The sequence below is a fragment of the Salvelinus fontinalis genome, unplaced genomic scaffold (assembly GCF_029448725.1).
Source record: "Salvelinus fontinalis isolate EN_2023a unplaced genomic scaffold, ASM2944872v1 scaffold_1346, whole genome shotgun sequence".
Classification (NCBI taxonomy): Eukaryota; Metazoa; Chordata; class Actinopteri; order Salmoniformes; family Salmonidae; genus Salvelinus; species Salvelinus fontinalis.
Genome location: NW_026601555.1, coordinates 12,111 through 30,128, shown reverse-complemented (window position 1 = coordinate 30,128; position 18,018 = coordinate 12,111). Strand labels below are relative to the sequence as shown.

General features: G+C 45.1%; 1 protein-coding gene across 1 annotated transcript in view; it reads left to right on the top strand.

The window, feature by feature from the left end:
* LOC129849045 (oxysterol-binding protein-related protein 3-like) overlaps positions 1-17,592 on the top strand; it is a 30,146-nt gene extending 12,554 nt beyond the window's left edge. Inside the window, exons 8-12 of the mRNA XM_055916109.1 lie at positions 830-974; positions 4,183-4,327; positions 7,122-7,248; positions 9,350-9,472; positions 17,494-17,592. Coding sequence (XP_055772084.1) covers positions 830-974; positions 4,183-4,327; positions 7,122-7,248; positions 9,350-9,472; positions 17,494-17,590 — 637 coding nt within the window. The 3' untranslated portion in view covers positions 17,591-17,592. The remainder of the gene's footprint in view (positions 1-829; positions 975-4,182; positions 4,328-7,121; positions 7,249-9,349; positions 9,473-17,493) is intronic.
* Positions 17,593-18,018: the final 426 nt, after the last annotated feature.

Sequence of the window (18,018 nt, the reverse complement as noted above, 5' to 3'; positions counted from 1 at the left end):
CAGAAATAGAACCGAAGCAGCCAGAGTAATTACAGACACCAACGTCAAATACCTAAATACTCATCATAAAACATTTCTGAAAAATCGATGGTGTACAGCAAATTAAAGACAAACATCTTGTGAATCTAGCCAATATTTCCGATTTTTTTAAGTGTTTTACAGCGAAAACACAATATAGCATTATATTAGCTTACTACAATAGCCTACCACACTACCGCATTCATTCATCAAGGCACGTTAGCGATAGCAATAGGCACGTTAGCGATAGGGAATAAACCAGCAAAAGATATTAATTTTCACTAACCTTCATAAACCTTCATCAGATGACAGTCCTATAACATCAGGTTATACATACACTTATGTTTTGTTCGAAAATGTGCATATTTAGCAGGCCCTAGAACAGTGCATCGATTTCAGATTTTCCACTTCCTGTCAGGAAGTTTGCTGCAAAAGGAGTTCTGTTTTACTCAAAGATATAATTCAAACGGTTTGAGAAACTAGAGAGTGTTTTCTATCCAATAGTAATAATAATATGCATATTGTACGAGCAAGAATTGAGTACGAGGCTGTTTAAATTGGGCCCGATTTTCCCCCAAAGTGAAAGCAGCGCCCTCTGTCCTCAACAGGTTAAAGGTACTTTTGTTGTTTTATACACTGACTTGCGTCTTATCTCATGCGCACACACACACACACACACACACACACACACACACACACACACACACACACACACACACACACACACACACACACACACACACACACACACACACACACACACACACTGAAACAGAAACATATTGTGACACGCCCTCTCCCCGTCCTGCAGGTTTGGTGACCACTATGAGTGGAACAAGGTGACGTCCTGCATCCACAACATCCTGAGTGGGCAGCGCTGGATAGAACACTATGGAGAGATCTCCATCAGGAACACCAGCACTGATATCTGCCAGTGTAAGGTCACCTTCATCAAGGTGAGAGACAGGGGGGGGGGGGGGGGGTATGTGTGTGTGTATGAACCGGAGGGGATATTCCACCTGTTTAACCTGATATTTAGAACAGTCAGTATTTGGGTTTGTGAGTCCCCCCTGGCCATGGCAGTAATACAGTCAGTCAGTATTTGGGTTTGTGAGTCCCCCCTGGCCATGGCAGTAATACAGTCAGTCAGTATTTGGGTTTGTGAGTCCCCCCTGGCCATGGCAGTAATGAAGTCAGTCAGTATTTGGGTTTGTGAGTCCCCCCTGGCCATGGCAGTAATGAAGTCAGTCAGTATTTGGGTTTGTGAGTCCCCCCTGGCCATGGCAGTAATGAAGTCAGTCAGTATTTGGGTTTGTGAGTCCCCCCTGGCCATGGCAGTAATAAAGTCAGTCAGTATTTGGGTTTGTGAGTCCCCCCTGGCCATGGCAGTAATGAAGTCAGTCAGTATTTGGGTTTGTGAGTCCCCCCTGGCCATGGCAGTAATAAAGTCAGTCAGTATCTGGGTTTGTGAGTCCCCCCTGGCCATGGCAGTAATAAAGTCAGTCAGTATTTGGGTTTGTGAGTCCCCCCTGGCCATGGCAGTAATATAGTCAGTCAGTATTTGGGTTTGTGAGTCCCCCCTGGCCATGGCAGTAATACAGTCAGTCAGTATTTGGGTTTGTGAGTCCCCCCTGGCCATGGCAGTAATGAAGTCAGTCAGTATTTGGGTTTGTGAGTCCCCCCTGGCCATGGCAGTAATAAAGTCAGTCAGTATTTGGGTTTGTGAGTCCCCCCTGGCCATGGCAGTAATGAAGTCAGTCAGTATTTGGGTTTGTGAGTCCCCCCTGGCCATGGCAGTAATAAAGTCAGTCAGTATCTGGGTTTGTGAGTCCCCCCTGGCCATGGCAGTAATAAAGTCAGTCAGTATTTGGGTTTGTGAGTCCCCCCTGGCCATGGCAGTAATATAGTCAGTCAGTATTTGGGTTTGTGAGTCCCCCCTGGCCATGGCAGTAATACAGTCAGTCAGTATTTGGGTTTGTGAGTCCCCCCTGGCCATGGCAGTAATGAAGTCAGTCAGTATTTGGGTTTGTGAGTCCCCCCTGGCCATGGCAGTAATAAAGTCAGTCAGTATTTGGGTTTGTGAGTCCCCCCTGGCCATGGCAGTAATAAAGTCAGTCAGTATTTGGGTTTGTGAGTCCCCCCTGGCCATGGCAGTAATGAAGTCAGTCAGTATTTGGGTTTGTGAGTCCCCCCTGGCCATGGCAGTAATAATGTCAGTCAGTATTTGGGTTTGTGAGTCCCCCCTGGCCATGGCAGTAATAAAGTCAGTCAGTATTTGGGTTTGTGAGTCTCCCCTGGCCATGGTAGTAATGAAGTCAGTCAGTATTTGGGTTTGTGAGTTCCCCCTGGCCATGGCAGTAATGAAGTCAGTCAGTATTTGGGTTTGTGAGTCCCCCCTGGCCATGGCAGTAATGAAGTCAGTCAGTATTTGGGTTTGTGAGTCCCCCCTGGCCATGGCAGTAATAAAGTCAGTCAGTATTTGGGTTTGTGAGTCCCCCCTGGCCATGGCAGTAATACAGTCAGTCAGTATTTGGGTTTGTGAGTCCCCCCTGGCCATGGCAGTAATAAAGTCAGTCAGTATCTGGGTTTGTGAGTCCCCCCTGGCCATGGCAGTAATACAGTCAGTCAGTATTTGGGTTTGTGAGTCCCCCCTGGCCATGGCAGTAATGAAGCTGGTTTTCAGTGAGAGATATTCAGCCACTCTCCAGTCTCAGTGGACACTGGAAAGCTGGAAGCTGAGTGTAAATGCTTCTTTATAAGTGGACACTGGAAAGCTGGAAGCTGAGTGTAAATGCTTCTTTATAAGTGGACACTGGAAAGCTGGAAGCTGAGTGTAAATGCTTCTTTATAAGTGGACACTGGAAAGCTGGAAGCTGAGTGGAAATGCTTCTTTATAAGTGATGCAGGTTGGTGAAAGGGTTGTTAAAAGCTTAAATTAGTCAAAACTATGTTCCACACACACACACACACACACACACACACACACACACACACACACACACACACACACACACACACACACACACACACACACACACACACACACACACACACACACACACACACACACACACACACACACACACACACACACCCTGTGCATGGCCTTTCCCCTGAATGAACAACAACTCCATCCATCTCTGCGTTTTGAAGTTGAACTTCGTAGACAGGTAATTGGTGTTAGTCTCTGAGGAGTTGAAAGCTCTACTGCAGTGTAAGATGCCAGGTCAAGACATGTAGGAGCTCATTATACAATATAACCTCTCCTGTCCTCTCCTCTTTCCTCTTTCCTCCCCTCTCCCCTCTCCCCTCTTCTGTCCTCTACTGTCCTGTCCAGTCCTGTCCTCTAGTGTGCTGTCCTCTCCTCTCTCCTCTCTCCTCTCTCCTCTCCACTCCCCCCTCTCATCTCTCCTCTCTCATCTCTACCCCCTCTCCTCAACCCTCTCATCTCTCCCCTCTCCCCACCCTCCTCTTTCGTCTCATCTCTCTCCTCTCACCCCTCTCGTCTCTCCTCTTTCCTCTCTCCTCTCCTCTCTTCTCCTGTCCCCTCATCTCCTCAGGGGTTCTCATTGTAAACTACTGTACTCTACTGGTTCAGCATGTTGTGTTTGAACATAGATAACTCAACACTGCCATCTACTGGCTGATATATGAAGATGAAAATAAAGATATTTTATGACTCTTACCCACAGTGACTCATAGATCAGAGTAACAGACAAACTAAACCTGAGAACTATTAAATAAGAGTCATTTAGGGCCTGTCCCCAATGGAACCCTATTCCCTATACACTCTTAGAAAAAGGGTTCCAAAGGGTTCTTCAGCTTTCCCCATAGGAGAACCCTTTTTGGTTCCAGGTAGAATCGTTTTTGGTTCCAGGTAGAACCCTTTTTGGTTCCATGTTGAATCATTTTGGGTTCCAGGTTGAAACCTTTTTGGTTCCAGGTAGAACCCTTTTAGGTTCCAGGTTGAACCCTTTTGGATTCTATGTCAAACCCTCTGTGGAAAGGGTTCTACATGGAATCCAAAAGGGTTCTCCTATGGGGACAGCATAAGAACCCTTTACGGTTCTAGATAGCATATTTTTTCTCTAGGTGTATACCGCAATACTTTTGGCCAGGGCTTGATATTCAAAAACAATGTAATGCATTCCTCCCTGTGTACAGGCAAAGTACTGGAACTCGAGTGTTAACGAGGTGGAGGGCACCATCACAGACCACAAGGGGAAGGTCATCCACAGACTGTTTGGGAAGTGGAACGAGGGGGTGTACTGTGGAGACCCACCCTCTGCCACCTGCATCTGGAGAGCCAGTATGTATGATTGTAATAATAGACTGAACCTGTTATACTGAGCCCTGTGGCTTGACCTACACATGCTATAGATCAGGGCTTTACATGTTTAGCCCATGTAAACATCGGTTGGAACTATCCATACTGTTCTTATCCGTACAGTTGATTTTTAAATGATCTCCTTATCTTCATTTCTACTAGTAGATACAGTGCAGACCCCTTGTGTCTATATGTTAATTTCTACTAGTAGATACAGTGCAGACCCCTTGTGTCTATATGTTAATTTCTACTAGTAGATACAGTGCAGACCCCTTGTGTCTATATGTTAATTTCTACTAGTAGATACAGTGCAGACCCCTTGTGTCTATATGTTAATTTCTACTAGTAGATACAGTGCAGACCCCTTGTGTCTATATGTTAATTTCTACTAGTAGATACAGTGCAGACCCCTTGTGTCTATATGTTGATTTCTACTAGTAGATACAGTACAGACCCCTTGTGTCTATATGTTAATTTCTACTAGTAGATACAGTACAGACCCCTTGTGTCTATATGTTAATTTCTACTAGTAGATACAGTACAGACCCCTTGTGTCTATATGTTAATTTCTACTAGTAGATACAGTACAGACCCCTTGTGTCTATATGTTAATTTCTACTAGTAGATACAGTGCAGACCCCTTGTGTCTATATGTTAATTTCTACTAGTAGATACAGTACAGACCCCTTGTGTCTATATGTTAATTTCTACTAGTAGATACAGTACAGACCCCTTGTGTCTATATGTTCATTTCTACTAGTAGATACAGTGCAGACCCCTTGTGTCTATATGTTGATTTCTACTAGTAGATACAGTGCAGACCCCTTGTGTCTATATGTTGATTTCTACTAGTAGATACAGTGCAGACCCCTTGTGTCTATATGTTGATTTCTACTAGTAGATACAGTGCAGACCCCTTGTGTCTATATGTTGATTTCTACTAGTAGATACAGTGCAGACCCCTTGTGTCTATATGTTGATTTCTACTAGTAGATACAGTGCAGACCCCTTGTGTCTATGTTAATTTCTACTAGTAGATACAGTACAGACCCCTTGTGTCTATATTGTGAGCGGACCAAGTAATTGGGCGTCACTCTAAAGCGGGAAGGTGGAACAAACGAGTCAGGAGTAGGTTTTCTTGATTGAACAAAGTTCTATATTGAGGGCATTTGGACAACACAAACACTCCAACAGAATCAATAAAACTCTCCAAAGGAACAAAACATATATCTTCTTCTCCAGAGCAAAACAGGAACACAATATGATTGTCTTTAAATTACAACAAAAAGTCACGACATTGTCACCGTCTTAATGGTTCTTCCTAGATAGCTCCTCTGTCTCGGTGGCCATCTTCCAGAGATAGTTCCCCCTCTTGCTGGTTCCATACTCTCTCTTATAGGGGAAGGAGAATATCTCATTAGTAGTGTCAGCTGTGCTTAATTGCCTCTGGTTCACCTGTCTCCCATGCCTTGTTGGGCTACCATCCGTGAGCTCAGCCTGCCCTCTGGTGGTCCTTCCACAATATGTTCATTTCTACTAGTAGATACAGTGCAGACCCCTTGTGTCTATATGTTAATTTCTACTAGTAGATACAGTACAGACCCCTTGTGTCTATATGTTAATTTCTACTAGTAGATACAGTGCAGACCCCTTGTGTCTATATGTTAATTTCTACTAGTAGATACAGTACAGACCCCTTGTGTCTATATGTTAATTTCTACTAGTAGATACAGTACAGACCCCTTGTGTCTATATCTTGACAAAGCAAAACATTTTTTGTTTTTTTGTTGCTAATTTGTACAAAAAATGGAAATGAAATATGACATAATTGACATAATTGACATAATTACTTTTCTTATCCATACAGTTTATTTTGAAATGTATCTCTATATCTTTATTTATACCAGTAGATATCTTAGCAAAATATCTGTCTGAAGCTAAACAATATTAATATACTGTAAGTAGCCCTGTACATCTGTACTTATGAAGTATTCCTTATCAGAATGGAATGGTGGAAAAAGTACTAAGTTCTCATAAAAGTAAAGATACCGTAATAGAAGTAAAATGTAAAAGTGAAAATCACACAGTAAAAGTCTGAAAGTATTTGGTTCTAAATATACCTAAGATTCAATAGTACATGTAATTGATCAAATATACTTAAATATCAAAAGTAAAAGAATGAATCATTTAAAATTCCTTATATTAAGCAAACCAGACGGCACAATATTCTTGTTTTCTCTTTACGAATAGCCAGGGTCACACTCCAACACTCAGACATCATCTAAAAACAAAGCATATGTGTTTGGTGAGTCAGCCAGATCAGAGGCAGTAGGGATGACCAGGGATGTTCTCTGTTTAGTGAGTCCACCAGATCAGAGGCAGTAGGATGACCAGGGATGTTCTCTGTTTAGTGAGTCCACCAGATCAGAGGCAGTAGGATGACCAGGGATGTTCTCTTGATAAGTGCTTGAATTGGACCATTTTCTGTGCTACTAAGCATTCAAAATGCAACGAGTACTTTTGGGTGTCATGGAAAATGTATGGAGTAAAATGTACATCATTTTCTTTAGGAATGTAGTGAAGTAAAAGTAAAAGTTGTCAAAAATATAAATAGTAGAGTAAAGTACAGATACACAAAAAAACGTCTTAAGTAGTACTTTCAAATATTTTTACTTAAGTACTTTACACCACTGTTCCTTATTACATAAAAGGCATTTTTACCCTGTGTGTGTGTGTGTGTGTGTGTGTGTGTGTGTGTGTGTGTGTGTGTTCTCAGATGCCATGCCGGCTGACCACGAGCAGTACTACGGCTTCACTAAGTTTGCTATGGAGCTCAATGAGCTGGACCCTTCACTAAAACTGCTGCTGCCTGCCACAGACACCCGGCTACGGCTCGACCAGAGGTGAGAGACAGAGAGAAGAGTGCTACTGTAACACACCGTTGTCTTAGCATGGTGTAGAGGCCAGCATGATGTAGGGGCCAGCATGGTGTAGAGGCCAGCATGATGTAGAGGCCAGCATGGTGTAGAGGCTAACATTGTGTAGAGACCGGCATGGTGTAGAGACCAGCATGGTGTAGAGACCAGCATGGTGTAGAGGCCAGCATGGTGTAGACCCCAGCATGGTGTAGAGACCAGCATGGCGTAGAGGCCAGCATGGTGTAGAGACCAGCATGGTGTAGAGGCCAGCATGGTGTAGAGACCAGCATGGTGTAGAGACCAGCATGGTGTAGAGGCCAGCATGGTGTAGAGACCGGCATGGTGTAGAGGCCAGCATGGTGTAGAGACCAGCATGGTGTAGAGGCCAGCATGGTGTAGAGACCAGCATGGTGTAGAGACCAGCATGGCGTAGAGGCCAGCATGGTGTAGGGGCCAGCATGGTGTAGAGACCAGCATGGTGTAGAGACCAGCATGGCGTAGAGGCCAGCATGGTGTAGGGGCCAGCATGGTGTAGAGACCAGCATGGCGTAGAGGCCAGCATGGTGTAGGGGCCAGCATGGTGTAGAGACCAGCATGGTGTAGAGACCAGCATGGTGTAGAGACCAGCACGGTGTAGAGACCAACATGGTGTAGAGACCAGCATGGCGTAGAGACCAGCATGGCGTAGAGACCAGCATGGCGTAGAGACCAGCACGGCGTAGAGACCAGCATGGCGTAGAGACCAGCACGGCGTAGAGACCAGCACGGCGTAGAGACCAGCATGGTGTAGAGACCAGCATGGTGTAGAGACCAGCATGGCGTAGAGACCAGCACGGCGTAGAGACCAGCATGGCGTAGAGACCAACATGGTGTAGGCACCAGCAAGGCGTAGAGACCAGCATGGTGTAGAGACCAGCATGGTGTAGAGACCAGCATGGTGTAAAGACCAACATGGTGTAGAGACCAGCATGGTGTAGAGACCAGCATGGCGTAGGAACCAGCATGGTGTAGAGACCAGCATGGCGTAGGAACCAGCATGGTGTAGAGACCAGCATGGCGTAGAGACCAGCATGGCGTAGAGACCAGCATGGTGTAGAGACCAGCATGGTGTAGAGACCAGCATGGCGTAGGAACCAGCATGGTGTAGAGACCAGCATGGCGTAGAGACCAGCATGGTGTAGAGACCAGCATGGTGTAGAGACCAGCATGGTGTAGAGACCAGCATGGTGTAGAGACCAGCATGGCGTAGGAACCAGCATGGTGTAGAGACCAGCATGGCGTAGAGACCAGCATGGTGTAGAGACCAGCATGGTGTAGGGGCCAGCATGGTGTAGAGACCAGCATGGTGTAGAGACCAGCATGGTGTAGAGACCAGCATGGTGTAGAGACCAGCAAGGCGTAGAGACCAGCAAGGCGTAGAGACCAGCATGGCGTAGAGACCAGCATGGCGTAGAGACCAGCATGGCGTAGAGACCAGCATGGTGTAGAGACCAGCATGGTGTAGAGACCAGCATGGTGTAGAGACCAGCATGGTGTAGAGACCAGCATGGTGTAGGCACCAGCAAGGCGTAGAGACCAGCATGGTGTAGAGACCAGCATGGTGTAGAGACCAGCATGGTGTAGGGGCCAGCATGGTGTAGAGACCAGCATGGTGTAGAGACCAGCATGGTGTAGAGACCAGCATGGCGTAGAGACCAGCATGGCGTAGAGACCAGCATGGCGTAGAGACCAGCATGGTGTAGAGACCAGCATGGCGTAGAGACCAGCATGGTGTAGGCACCAGCAAGGCGTAGGAAATAGCAAATAGCATGTCATGCACAATACAGTTTTGTATTACACTCATCAAATGACCATTATTACAACATACACAGTTGGGTTTGCTTTATTGTGTTTCCAAATGAATCCAAATGTCCCTCCCTCTGTGTGTGTGTGTGTGTGTGTGTGTGTGTGTGTGTGTGTGTGTGTGTGTGTGTGTGTGTGTGTGTGTGTGTGTGTGTGTGTGTGTGTGTGTGTGTGTGTGTGTGTGTGTGTGTGTGTGTGTGTGTGTGTGTGTGTGTGTGTGTGTGTGTGTGTGTGTGTGTACCAGGCTGCTAGAGGAGGGTGACGTAGAGGCAGCAGAGGAACAGAAACAGAAGATAGAACAGCAGCAGAGAGACAGACGCAGAGTCCTGGAGGAAAACACCATGACACATCAACCCACATTCTTCAGGTGAACTCCTAGAGCTGGATACAGAGCGATGCCTAAACTGTCACGGACGTGGCGAAAGACAGGAGATGAGCACTCTAGTACAGGGCTTCCCAACCTAGGGGTCGCGGGACCTTCCTTGATTTGAGGGATCTTCTTTTTTTTACTATACAGTATTTATTTTTACAAATGCGCAATTGTATAAACCGATCTATAAGGACACATAGCTCTGCGATGCTAGAAACAAGTGGTAGACTCCCAGAGGAAGACACTGATGCACATGGGGTTATCTTTGCTTGGGAAGTAATCTGATACAATGTGCGATTCGGTTGCTATCAATTGATCTATTCACTTTGGGACCGATTCCAACTTTGGAAATTACACGTTTCTTACGCACACCTTTCCTACGCACTTCTCAGTACCCTTGTATTGCCTTACGAAGGTGCGTAATGGGCTCTGCAGGTGTTCTGCGCGCACTGAATAAATGTAATCCCATTTACTGGTCAACAGATTTTCTCGGGGAGTTTTCTGTGAGAAAGTTGATATGTTGAAATGTTTCAGTTTGCTGCCATATGACTGGTTTCACATTCGTCTCCAGTGATTAGAATGTCAAATAGATCTAAAACAAGTGTCATTTATATTTACAATCCCCTCATCCAAAACTGATTACTCATTTACCTAGCTCTAATCAATAGCTCTTATCAAGTACTCGTTTACCTAGCTCTAATCAATAGCTCTTATCAAGTACTCGTTTACCTAGCTCTAATCAATAGCTCTTATCAAGTACTCGTTTACCAAGCTCTAATCAATAGCTCTGATCAAGTACTCGTTTACCTAGCTCTAATCAATAGCTCTGATCAAGTACTCGTTTACCAAGCTCTAATCAATAGCTCTGATCAAGTACTCGTTTACCAAGCTCTAATCAATAGCTCTGATCAAGTACTCGTTTACCTAGCTCTAATCAATAGCTCTGATCAAGTACTCGTTTACCAAGCTCTAATCAATAGCTCTGATCAAGTACTCGTTTACCTAGCTCTAATCAATAGCTCTTATCAAGTACTCGTTTACCAAGCTCTAATCAATAGCTCTGATCAAGTACTCGTTTACCTAGCTCTAATCAATAGCTCTGATCAAGTACTCGTTTACCAAGCTCTAATCAATAGCTCTGATCAAGTACTCGTTTACCAAGCTCTAATCAATAGCTCTGATCAAGTACTCGTTTACCTAGCTCTAATCAATAGCTCTTATCAAGTACTCGTTTACCAAGCTCTAATCAATAGCTCTGATCAAGTTGTAAATTACAGTGCATGGAGAATGGTTATTCTTTGATTGGGGAAAAAAAGGTAATCTGATGCTTTTTCCACTTGGAATCGGTAGGTTTGCTAGACCTTATTCATAGTTTCCTAGCGCTGGTGGAAGTGGTGGAATTATGAGGGAATGAAGTCAAGGTCAGAATCCGCCGTATCTGTAGACACACCTCCGCTACACCTTCATTTATTCAATCTCCACCCTGGACGAACAGCAGGTGAACATCACGCTATTCTCATGCTTTAGTTCAAGTTCAGATAATTACGTTCCATTTACTTGTGCTTAACTCAGGTCGGAATCGGGCCCTTTCTGTAAAAGAGAATACGTCCAATTAATTTGAGGGTTCATATAAATGATAATAATAAAACGTATTTGGTAGTGGAATAACATTGGGTCTAGACTTTATGTTTCTTATAAAGGGGCCTGTTACGCACGCCTCTGAGAAGAGGGAACGCAACTCCCTGCTACAACTCAACTCTCTGAAGTGCAAGAGGTATGGACTGTAGGTGCGAGTAAGGATGACACAAAAGCAGAATTTACCGTTTACTAGAATTTATTTTCTTACATGGTAATATGGGGAAAAGGGGCTGGACGGAACCAAAGCAAAGAAAGTAAATATCAAAGTTCCCCCTCTCCTATCTAACCTGCCTACCCACTTAACTTACCTAACTTAACACCGCCTGGTGCCCTAACCAAAATACAGGGGGTGGTCCGCCCAGGTCTTACCTAGTGTGCCTAGACAGTAAATATACTACGGGTATATGTATGCCCGCGGGCCTCTTGCCTAAGCACTCCCAAAGTGCCTTCTCCTTCCCCCCTGGGAACAAACGAAACAGAGTAATTTTTAACAATTTCACAAACACTCACAAACACAGGACATAGCAAAACTGCTACCAAACACAACAGTACATACCAAACTTTCTGATACACAACAAACACTATATCACAATCAAATTTCTCTCAATCTCCAAATCTCTACTCCTTATCTCATCTCCCTTCTCTCTCTACTCTAATCTCTAATCTCTAATTTCTCTCGATCTTTCCAAAATATTCAATTCTCTCTCTGATCTCCAAATCTCTCCTTATCTCATCTCTCAATCTCCAAATCTCTACTCCAAATCTCATCTCCTCTCCTTCTTTCCAAAATATTCAATTCTCTCTCAATCTCTCCTCTCTCAATCTTCTCTTGGGGCAGAACACTGGCTTTTATCTTCAGGTGGCAATGGTGATTAGTGTCAGCTGCTTCTTGACGAGGGGGCGGGGTCAGCTCCAATCACCAATTAGCCTGGGGTTGACCAATCAGCTGGTTGGGGAGTACTTCAGGAAGCCATCTCCTGAAACACACACTCAAATACAAAACAGAACACAGAAACTGGGGAACGTAACACGCCCACCACAAAAATTGCAAACATACAGTTTGTAATAACAAAAAACAACGCTTCCCCAGTTAGTAAACCCGTGATAGAGCGTCAGCAACCACATTTGCTGAGAACTAACTCCAACCCATCCTCCTTATCCTCCTCTAGGTCCCAGCCAGGCTTCAGCACCACCGCAGCCACACTGGAGACGGCGGGCTGGACCGGCTTACTTGAGGAGCTGTCTGGAGAGTCACGTACATAATATTCTTTTAGCATGTTAACATGACACACACGGGAAGAACGCCTTCGATCTGGGGTCTTTATCACATAGTTTGTGTCACTGAGTTTCTTTTCCACCAGATATGGTCCAGAAAAACGTGCTGACAGTGATGAGCCAGGAATTGGCAACAAAACTAAAACTTGATCCCCTGGTGCAAAAGAACGGCCAACAGCCTTTTTGTCATAATGCACCTTCATGCGTTTTTGCGAAGAGGAAAGAGACTTTTGGGCCAACGCACATGCGGCGTGCAGTCTCTCCCGCATCTTACTGACATAATCCAACACATTTTTAGGGGCGCTACTGGGTGTAGGAGATAAGATATGCTCCTTCAACACTTTCAGCGGACCCCTTGGGGTATGTCCAAACACAAGGTCAGCAGGGCTAAACCCTAAGGACTCTTGTATCGTTTCCCTAATAGCAAATAGGACAAAGGGCACCCCCTCATCCCAATCGGTACTGGTATCCATACAATACTTGCGTAGCATTGCCTTCAGCGTCTGATGCCAGCGTTCGAGAGCCCCTTGACTCTCTGGATGATACGGACTTGAGACCTGATGGGAAATACACAGCGTCTTTAACACATTTGAAAACATTTTGGACATAAAGTTGGATCCCTGATCTGTTTGGATTACTTTAGGGAGTCCAAACGTAGAGAAGAACTTCACCAGTGCCTTCACCACAGTCTTAGCCGTAATAGTACGGAGAGGAATAGCCTCTGGGTATCGAGTAGCACTGCACATTATTGTTAATAGGAACTGGTTACCTGACCTGGTTTTCGGCAACGGACCTACACAATCAACTATCACTCTTTCAAACGGTTCCCCCACCACAGGAATCGGGTAGAGCGGTGCTCTAGGAACTGTTTGATTCGCTTTCCCAGTGAGTTGACATACGTGACATGTTTTACAAATTTGGACCACGTCAGACTTCAAACCTGGCCAGAAAAAATGACGAAGGACCCGGTTATAAGTCTTTGTGATCCCCAAATGTCCAGACCACGCCTGGTCATGGGCGAGTGACAGCACCTGCTGTCGGAACGGTGTAGGAACAACCACTTGACACACTTCACTCCAGTCATTAACGGTGTCATGAGCTGCCCATTTACGCATCAAAACTCCTGCTTCCATAAAGTAGGCAGTCTCTCTAGTTTTAGCTTCCTTAATGGAATTTACCGAAGCAAAACACTTGCGAAGACTGGTGTCTCCTTTTTGACATTCAATCACCTTCTCAGGGGTGACAGACAAAAGAATGTCATGTAATTGGAGCGCGATTTCGCAGTCCCCTTCCTTAGTTTTTACTGGAGTAAAAACTGTCGGACTTGCAGAAGGAATACTCGGTGCATTGTCTTCTACTTCAACATTCTCAAAAATGGAACTAGCCAAATCCACCACATCTCCAAGCTTGCGAGATTGTGCCCTCGTTAAGACACAAGCAGGAAAAACATGTGGAAATGCTTGAACCAATTTCTCATCTGCAATTTTGATTTCTGGGTTGTCTACTACCTCTAACACAGGAGTAACGTTACCACCAGCAATATCATTCCCTAATAGCAATGTGACTCCTTTTACTGGCAGTGTAGACACTACACCAACACGGAAACGTCCTGATACCAAGTCTGACACTAAGTGGACCCAGTGTAATGGTACAGGTACTGTTTTTGTCTCTATCCCCTGTAATATAACATGCGAGCCACAATACGTTTCAGGAGACCAGGGTAAAGCATCAGTAATAATTACTGACTGCGCCGCCCCGGTGTCTCGTAAGATTTTAATTGGCTTTTGATCAGCTTGTTCTCCAGTTAAGGAAACACAACCGGCAGAAATAAACGGAGCATAAACAGGATCCGGTTTCTCAAATGCTGAATCAATACCTCGGACCAACGGACGAGCCAAAGACTTGACTAAACCCAAACTTTTTCTTTTTGGGGACAGTGACTGGGACTGTTTCGGTTTATTTTTCAAAACTGGGCAGTCCGCAATCACGTGACCCTTTTGGTGACAGTAAAAACATTAACGGATTTCATGAAAAGACTTGTCAGAGGAAAAACGACCTGAATGAGGCACTGATGACGTAATCAGTCTACCTTCAAAACGAGGTGCACCAAAGACAGTCTTGTGTGTCAAAGCATACTCATCTGCCAACACTGCTGCCTGGGCCAATGTCACCACTTTCTGTTCATTTAAATGAACTACAATTCTATCAGGGAGGTTGCTTTTAAAATCCTCCAACAGCATCAACTCCCGAATATCAGCAAAGGTGTTAGCTTTGCTGGCTGAACACCATCGATTAAACAGAGACTCTTTGTCCCTAGCAAACTCAACAAAAGTACGGTGAGAGGGTTTCTTGTGGTTCCTGAAGCGCTGTCTATAAGCTTCAGGCACCAACTCATAAGCCCGCAACACAGTATTTTTAACTGTTTCGTAATGTAAACTGTCTTCCAGCGAGAGAGCAGCTACTACTTCCTGGGCTTTCCCAGACAATTTACATTGTAACAGGAGAGGCCAAACCTCAAGTGGCCAATGTAGCGCAGCGGCCACACGCTCAAACGCAGAGAAATAGGAATCAACTTCCGACTCTCGGAATGGTGGGACTAAAGCTATATTTTTACTTACATCAAAGTGGGCTTGATGCTGAGCAGCTTTTGGAGTCGTACTGGAGCCAGCTTCTATCTCCAGTTGTCGGATCCTCACCTCCTTGTCGGCTTCTATTTTCCTAATTTCAAGATCAAAATGCATCTGTCTCTCCTTATCTTTTGCTCCATTTCTAACCGGGCCAGCCTCACCTTTAGCCTAGCGGTCCCGTCTGAACGACCTGAAGCAGAAGATAAAGGATCGAATCGAGGCAATGTAAAGGGGGTACGAGCAACCCCTTCCTTCGCCCTGTCCTCCGACTTGGCATCAGAAGGTCTACCCGTCTCCTCTCCTTGCAATGAGAGAATTCTTTCTCTTACTAAACCCTCCCTGACTAGCACCAAAAGCTCAGCCTTTAGGGCTTTCTCAGGGATAACAAATCCATAATGGTCAGCTATAGCTATAAGGTCTACTTTTCGAAACCTCACCAAACAATCAATAGAGGGCGCTTCAATGAACTTGGAGATGGCTGAGGCAGCCATCTTGTACACAACAATCTACTGAAAACACAAACTAAACAAGTCATCCAAACTCACAACCTACCATCACACCTCAATCACTAACCACAGAGATCTCAGTGCAGCAGGGTCCGGTGGGTTTAATGGAATCCCGGATGAGCCCCCATTATGTTACGCACGCCTCTGAGAAGAGGGAACGCAACTCCCTGCTACAACTCAACTCTCTGAAGTGCAAGAGGTATGGACTGTAGGTGCGAGTAAGGATGACACAAAAGCAGAATTTACCGTTTACTAGAATTTATTTTCTTACACGGTAATATGGGGAAAAGGGGCTGGACGGAACCAAAGCAAAGAAAGTAAATATCAAAGTTCCCCCTCTCCTATCTAACCTGCCTACCCACTTAACTTACCTAACTTAACACCGCCTGGTGCCCTAACCAAAATACAGGGGGTGGTCCGCCCAGGTCTTACCTAGTGTGCCTAGACAGTAAATATACTACGGGTATATGTATGCCCGCGGGCCTCTTGCCTAAGCACTCCCAAAGTGCCTTTTCCTTCCCCCCTGGGAACAAACGAAACAGAGTAATTTTTAACAATTTCACAAACACTCACAAACACAGGACATAGCAAAACTGCTACCAAACACAACAGTACATACCAAACTTTCTACTCCTTATCTCATCTCCCTTCTCTCTCTACTCTAATCTCTAATCTCTAATTTCTCTCGATCTTTCCAAAATATTCAATTCTCTCTCTGATCTCCAAATCTCTCCTTATCTCATCTCTCAATCTCCAAATCTCTACTCCAAATCTCATCTCCTCTCCTTCTTTCCAAAATATTCAATTCTCTCTCAATCTCTCCTCTCTCAATCTTCTCTTGGGGCAGAACACTGGCTTTTATCTTCAGGTGGCAATGGTGATTAGTGTCAGCTGCTTCTTGACGAGGGGGCGGGGTCAGCTCCAATCACCAATTAGCCTGGGGTTGACCAATCAGCTGGTTGGGGAGTACTTCAGGAAGCCATCTCCTGAAACACACACTCAAATACAAAACAGAACACAGAAACTGGGGAACGTAACAGGGCCCTTGGGGAAAAAAATTGGCATCCTGTTCTAATGCATCTCCACAGCTAAACTCCACCTACATTTATTCCCACTGGGTTTATTAAAGCAATAAGGCAGGAGGGGGTGTGGTATATGGCCAATATATCACGGCTAAGGGCTGTTCTTATGCACGACGCAACACGCCTGGATACAGCCCTTCGCCATGGTATATTGGCCAAATACCACAAACCCCTGAGGTGCCTTATTGCTATTATAAACTGGTTACCAAGATAATTAGAACAGTAAAAATAAATGTTTTGTCATACCCCTGTTATCTCATTTACCACGACTTTCAGCCAATCAGCATTCAGGGCTCGAACCACCCAGTTTATAACACAATATGGATGTACCTATATAGATGTACATGTACCACAACAGACACACCAGGCATGTAACATGTCCATGGGAACATTAGGTTACTCCATTTTCAGTAGCTGGTTCTCAGTTTCCATTCAATTCTGTTGGCGAGCTTGTGAGTGAGTCTAATTTTAGTATTTTGTTCGTTAGTCCACTGTTAATACAATCCACAAAAATGTCAGCAGTCAAGTTTTCAAGATAGAGCACTTAGTAAAAAGCAAAAATGTGATGATGATGATGATGATGAGGCTGATAATGATGATGAGGCTGATGATGAGGCAGATGATGAGGATGATGATGAGGCTGATGATGATGATGAGGCGGATGATGATGATGAGGCTGATGATGATGATGATGATGATGATGATGATGATGATGATGATGATGATGATGATGCAGATGATGATGCAGATGATGAGGATGATGATGAGGCTGATGATGAGGTTGATGATGAGGCTGTGTTTTGCATCATGATCTTTTTGTTGTTGATTCTTTTTAGAAGGTATTTCATTATTCAGTTCTTGTTAAGAGTATGTCTTTCTGTTGTCCACAGGAAATCAAAGGACGACACCTGGGTTAGCAACAACACTTACTGGGACCTGAGGAAGGATCCAGGCTTTGCCCACCTGGACTGTCCAGTGTTGTGGTGACCTGAGGAGGGATCCAGGCTTTGCCAACCTGGACTGTCCTGTATTGTGGTGACCTGAGGAGGGATCCAGGCTATCACCACCTGGACTGTCCGGTGTTGTGGTGACCTGAGGAAGGGATCCAGGCTTTGCCCACCTGGACTGTCCGGTGTTGTGGTGACCTGAGGAGGGATCCAGGCTTTGCCCACCTGGACTGTCCTGTATTGTGGTGACCTGAGGAGGGAACCAGGCTATCACCACCTGGACTGTCCTGTATTGTGGTGACCTGAGGAGGGAACCAGGCTATCACCACCTGGACTGTCCTGTATTGTGGTGACCTGAGGAGGGAACCAGGCTATCCCCACCTGGACTGTCCTGTATTGTGGTGACCTGAGGAGGGATCCAGGCTTTGCCCACCTGGACTGTCCTGTATTGTGGTGACCTGAGGAGGG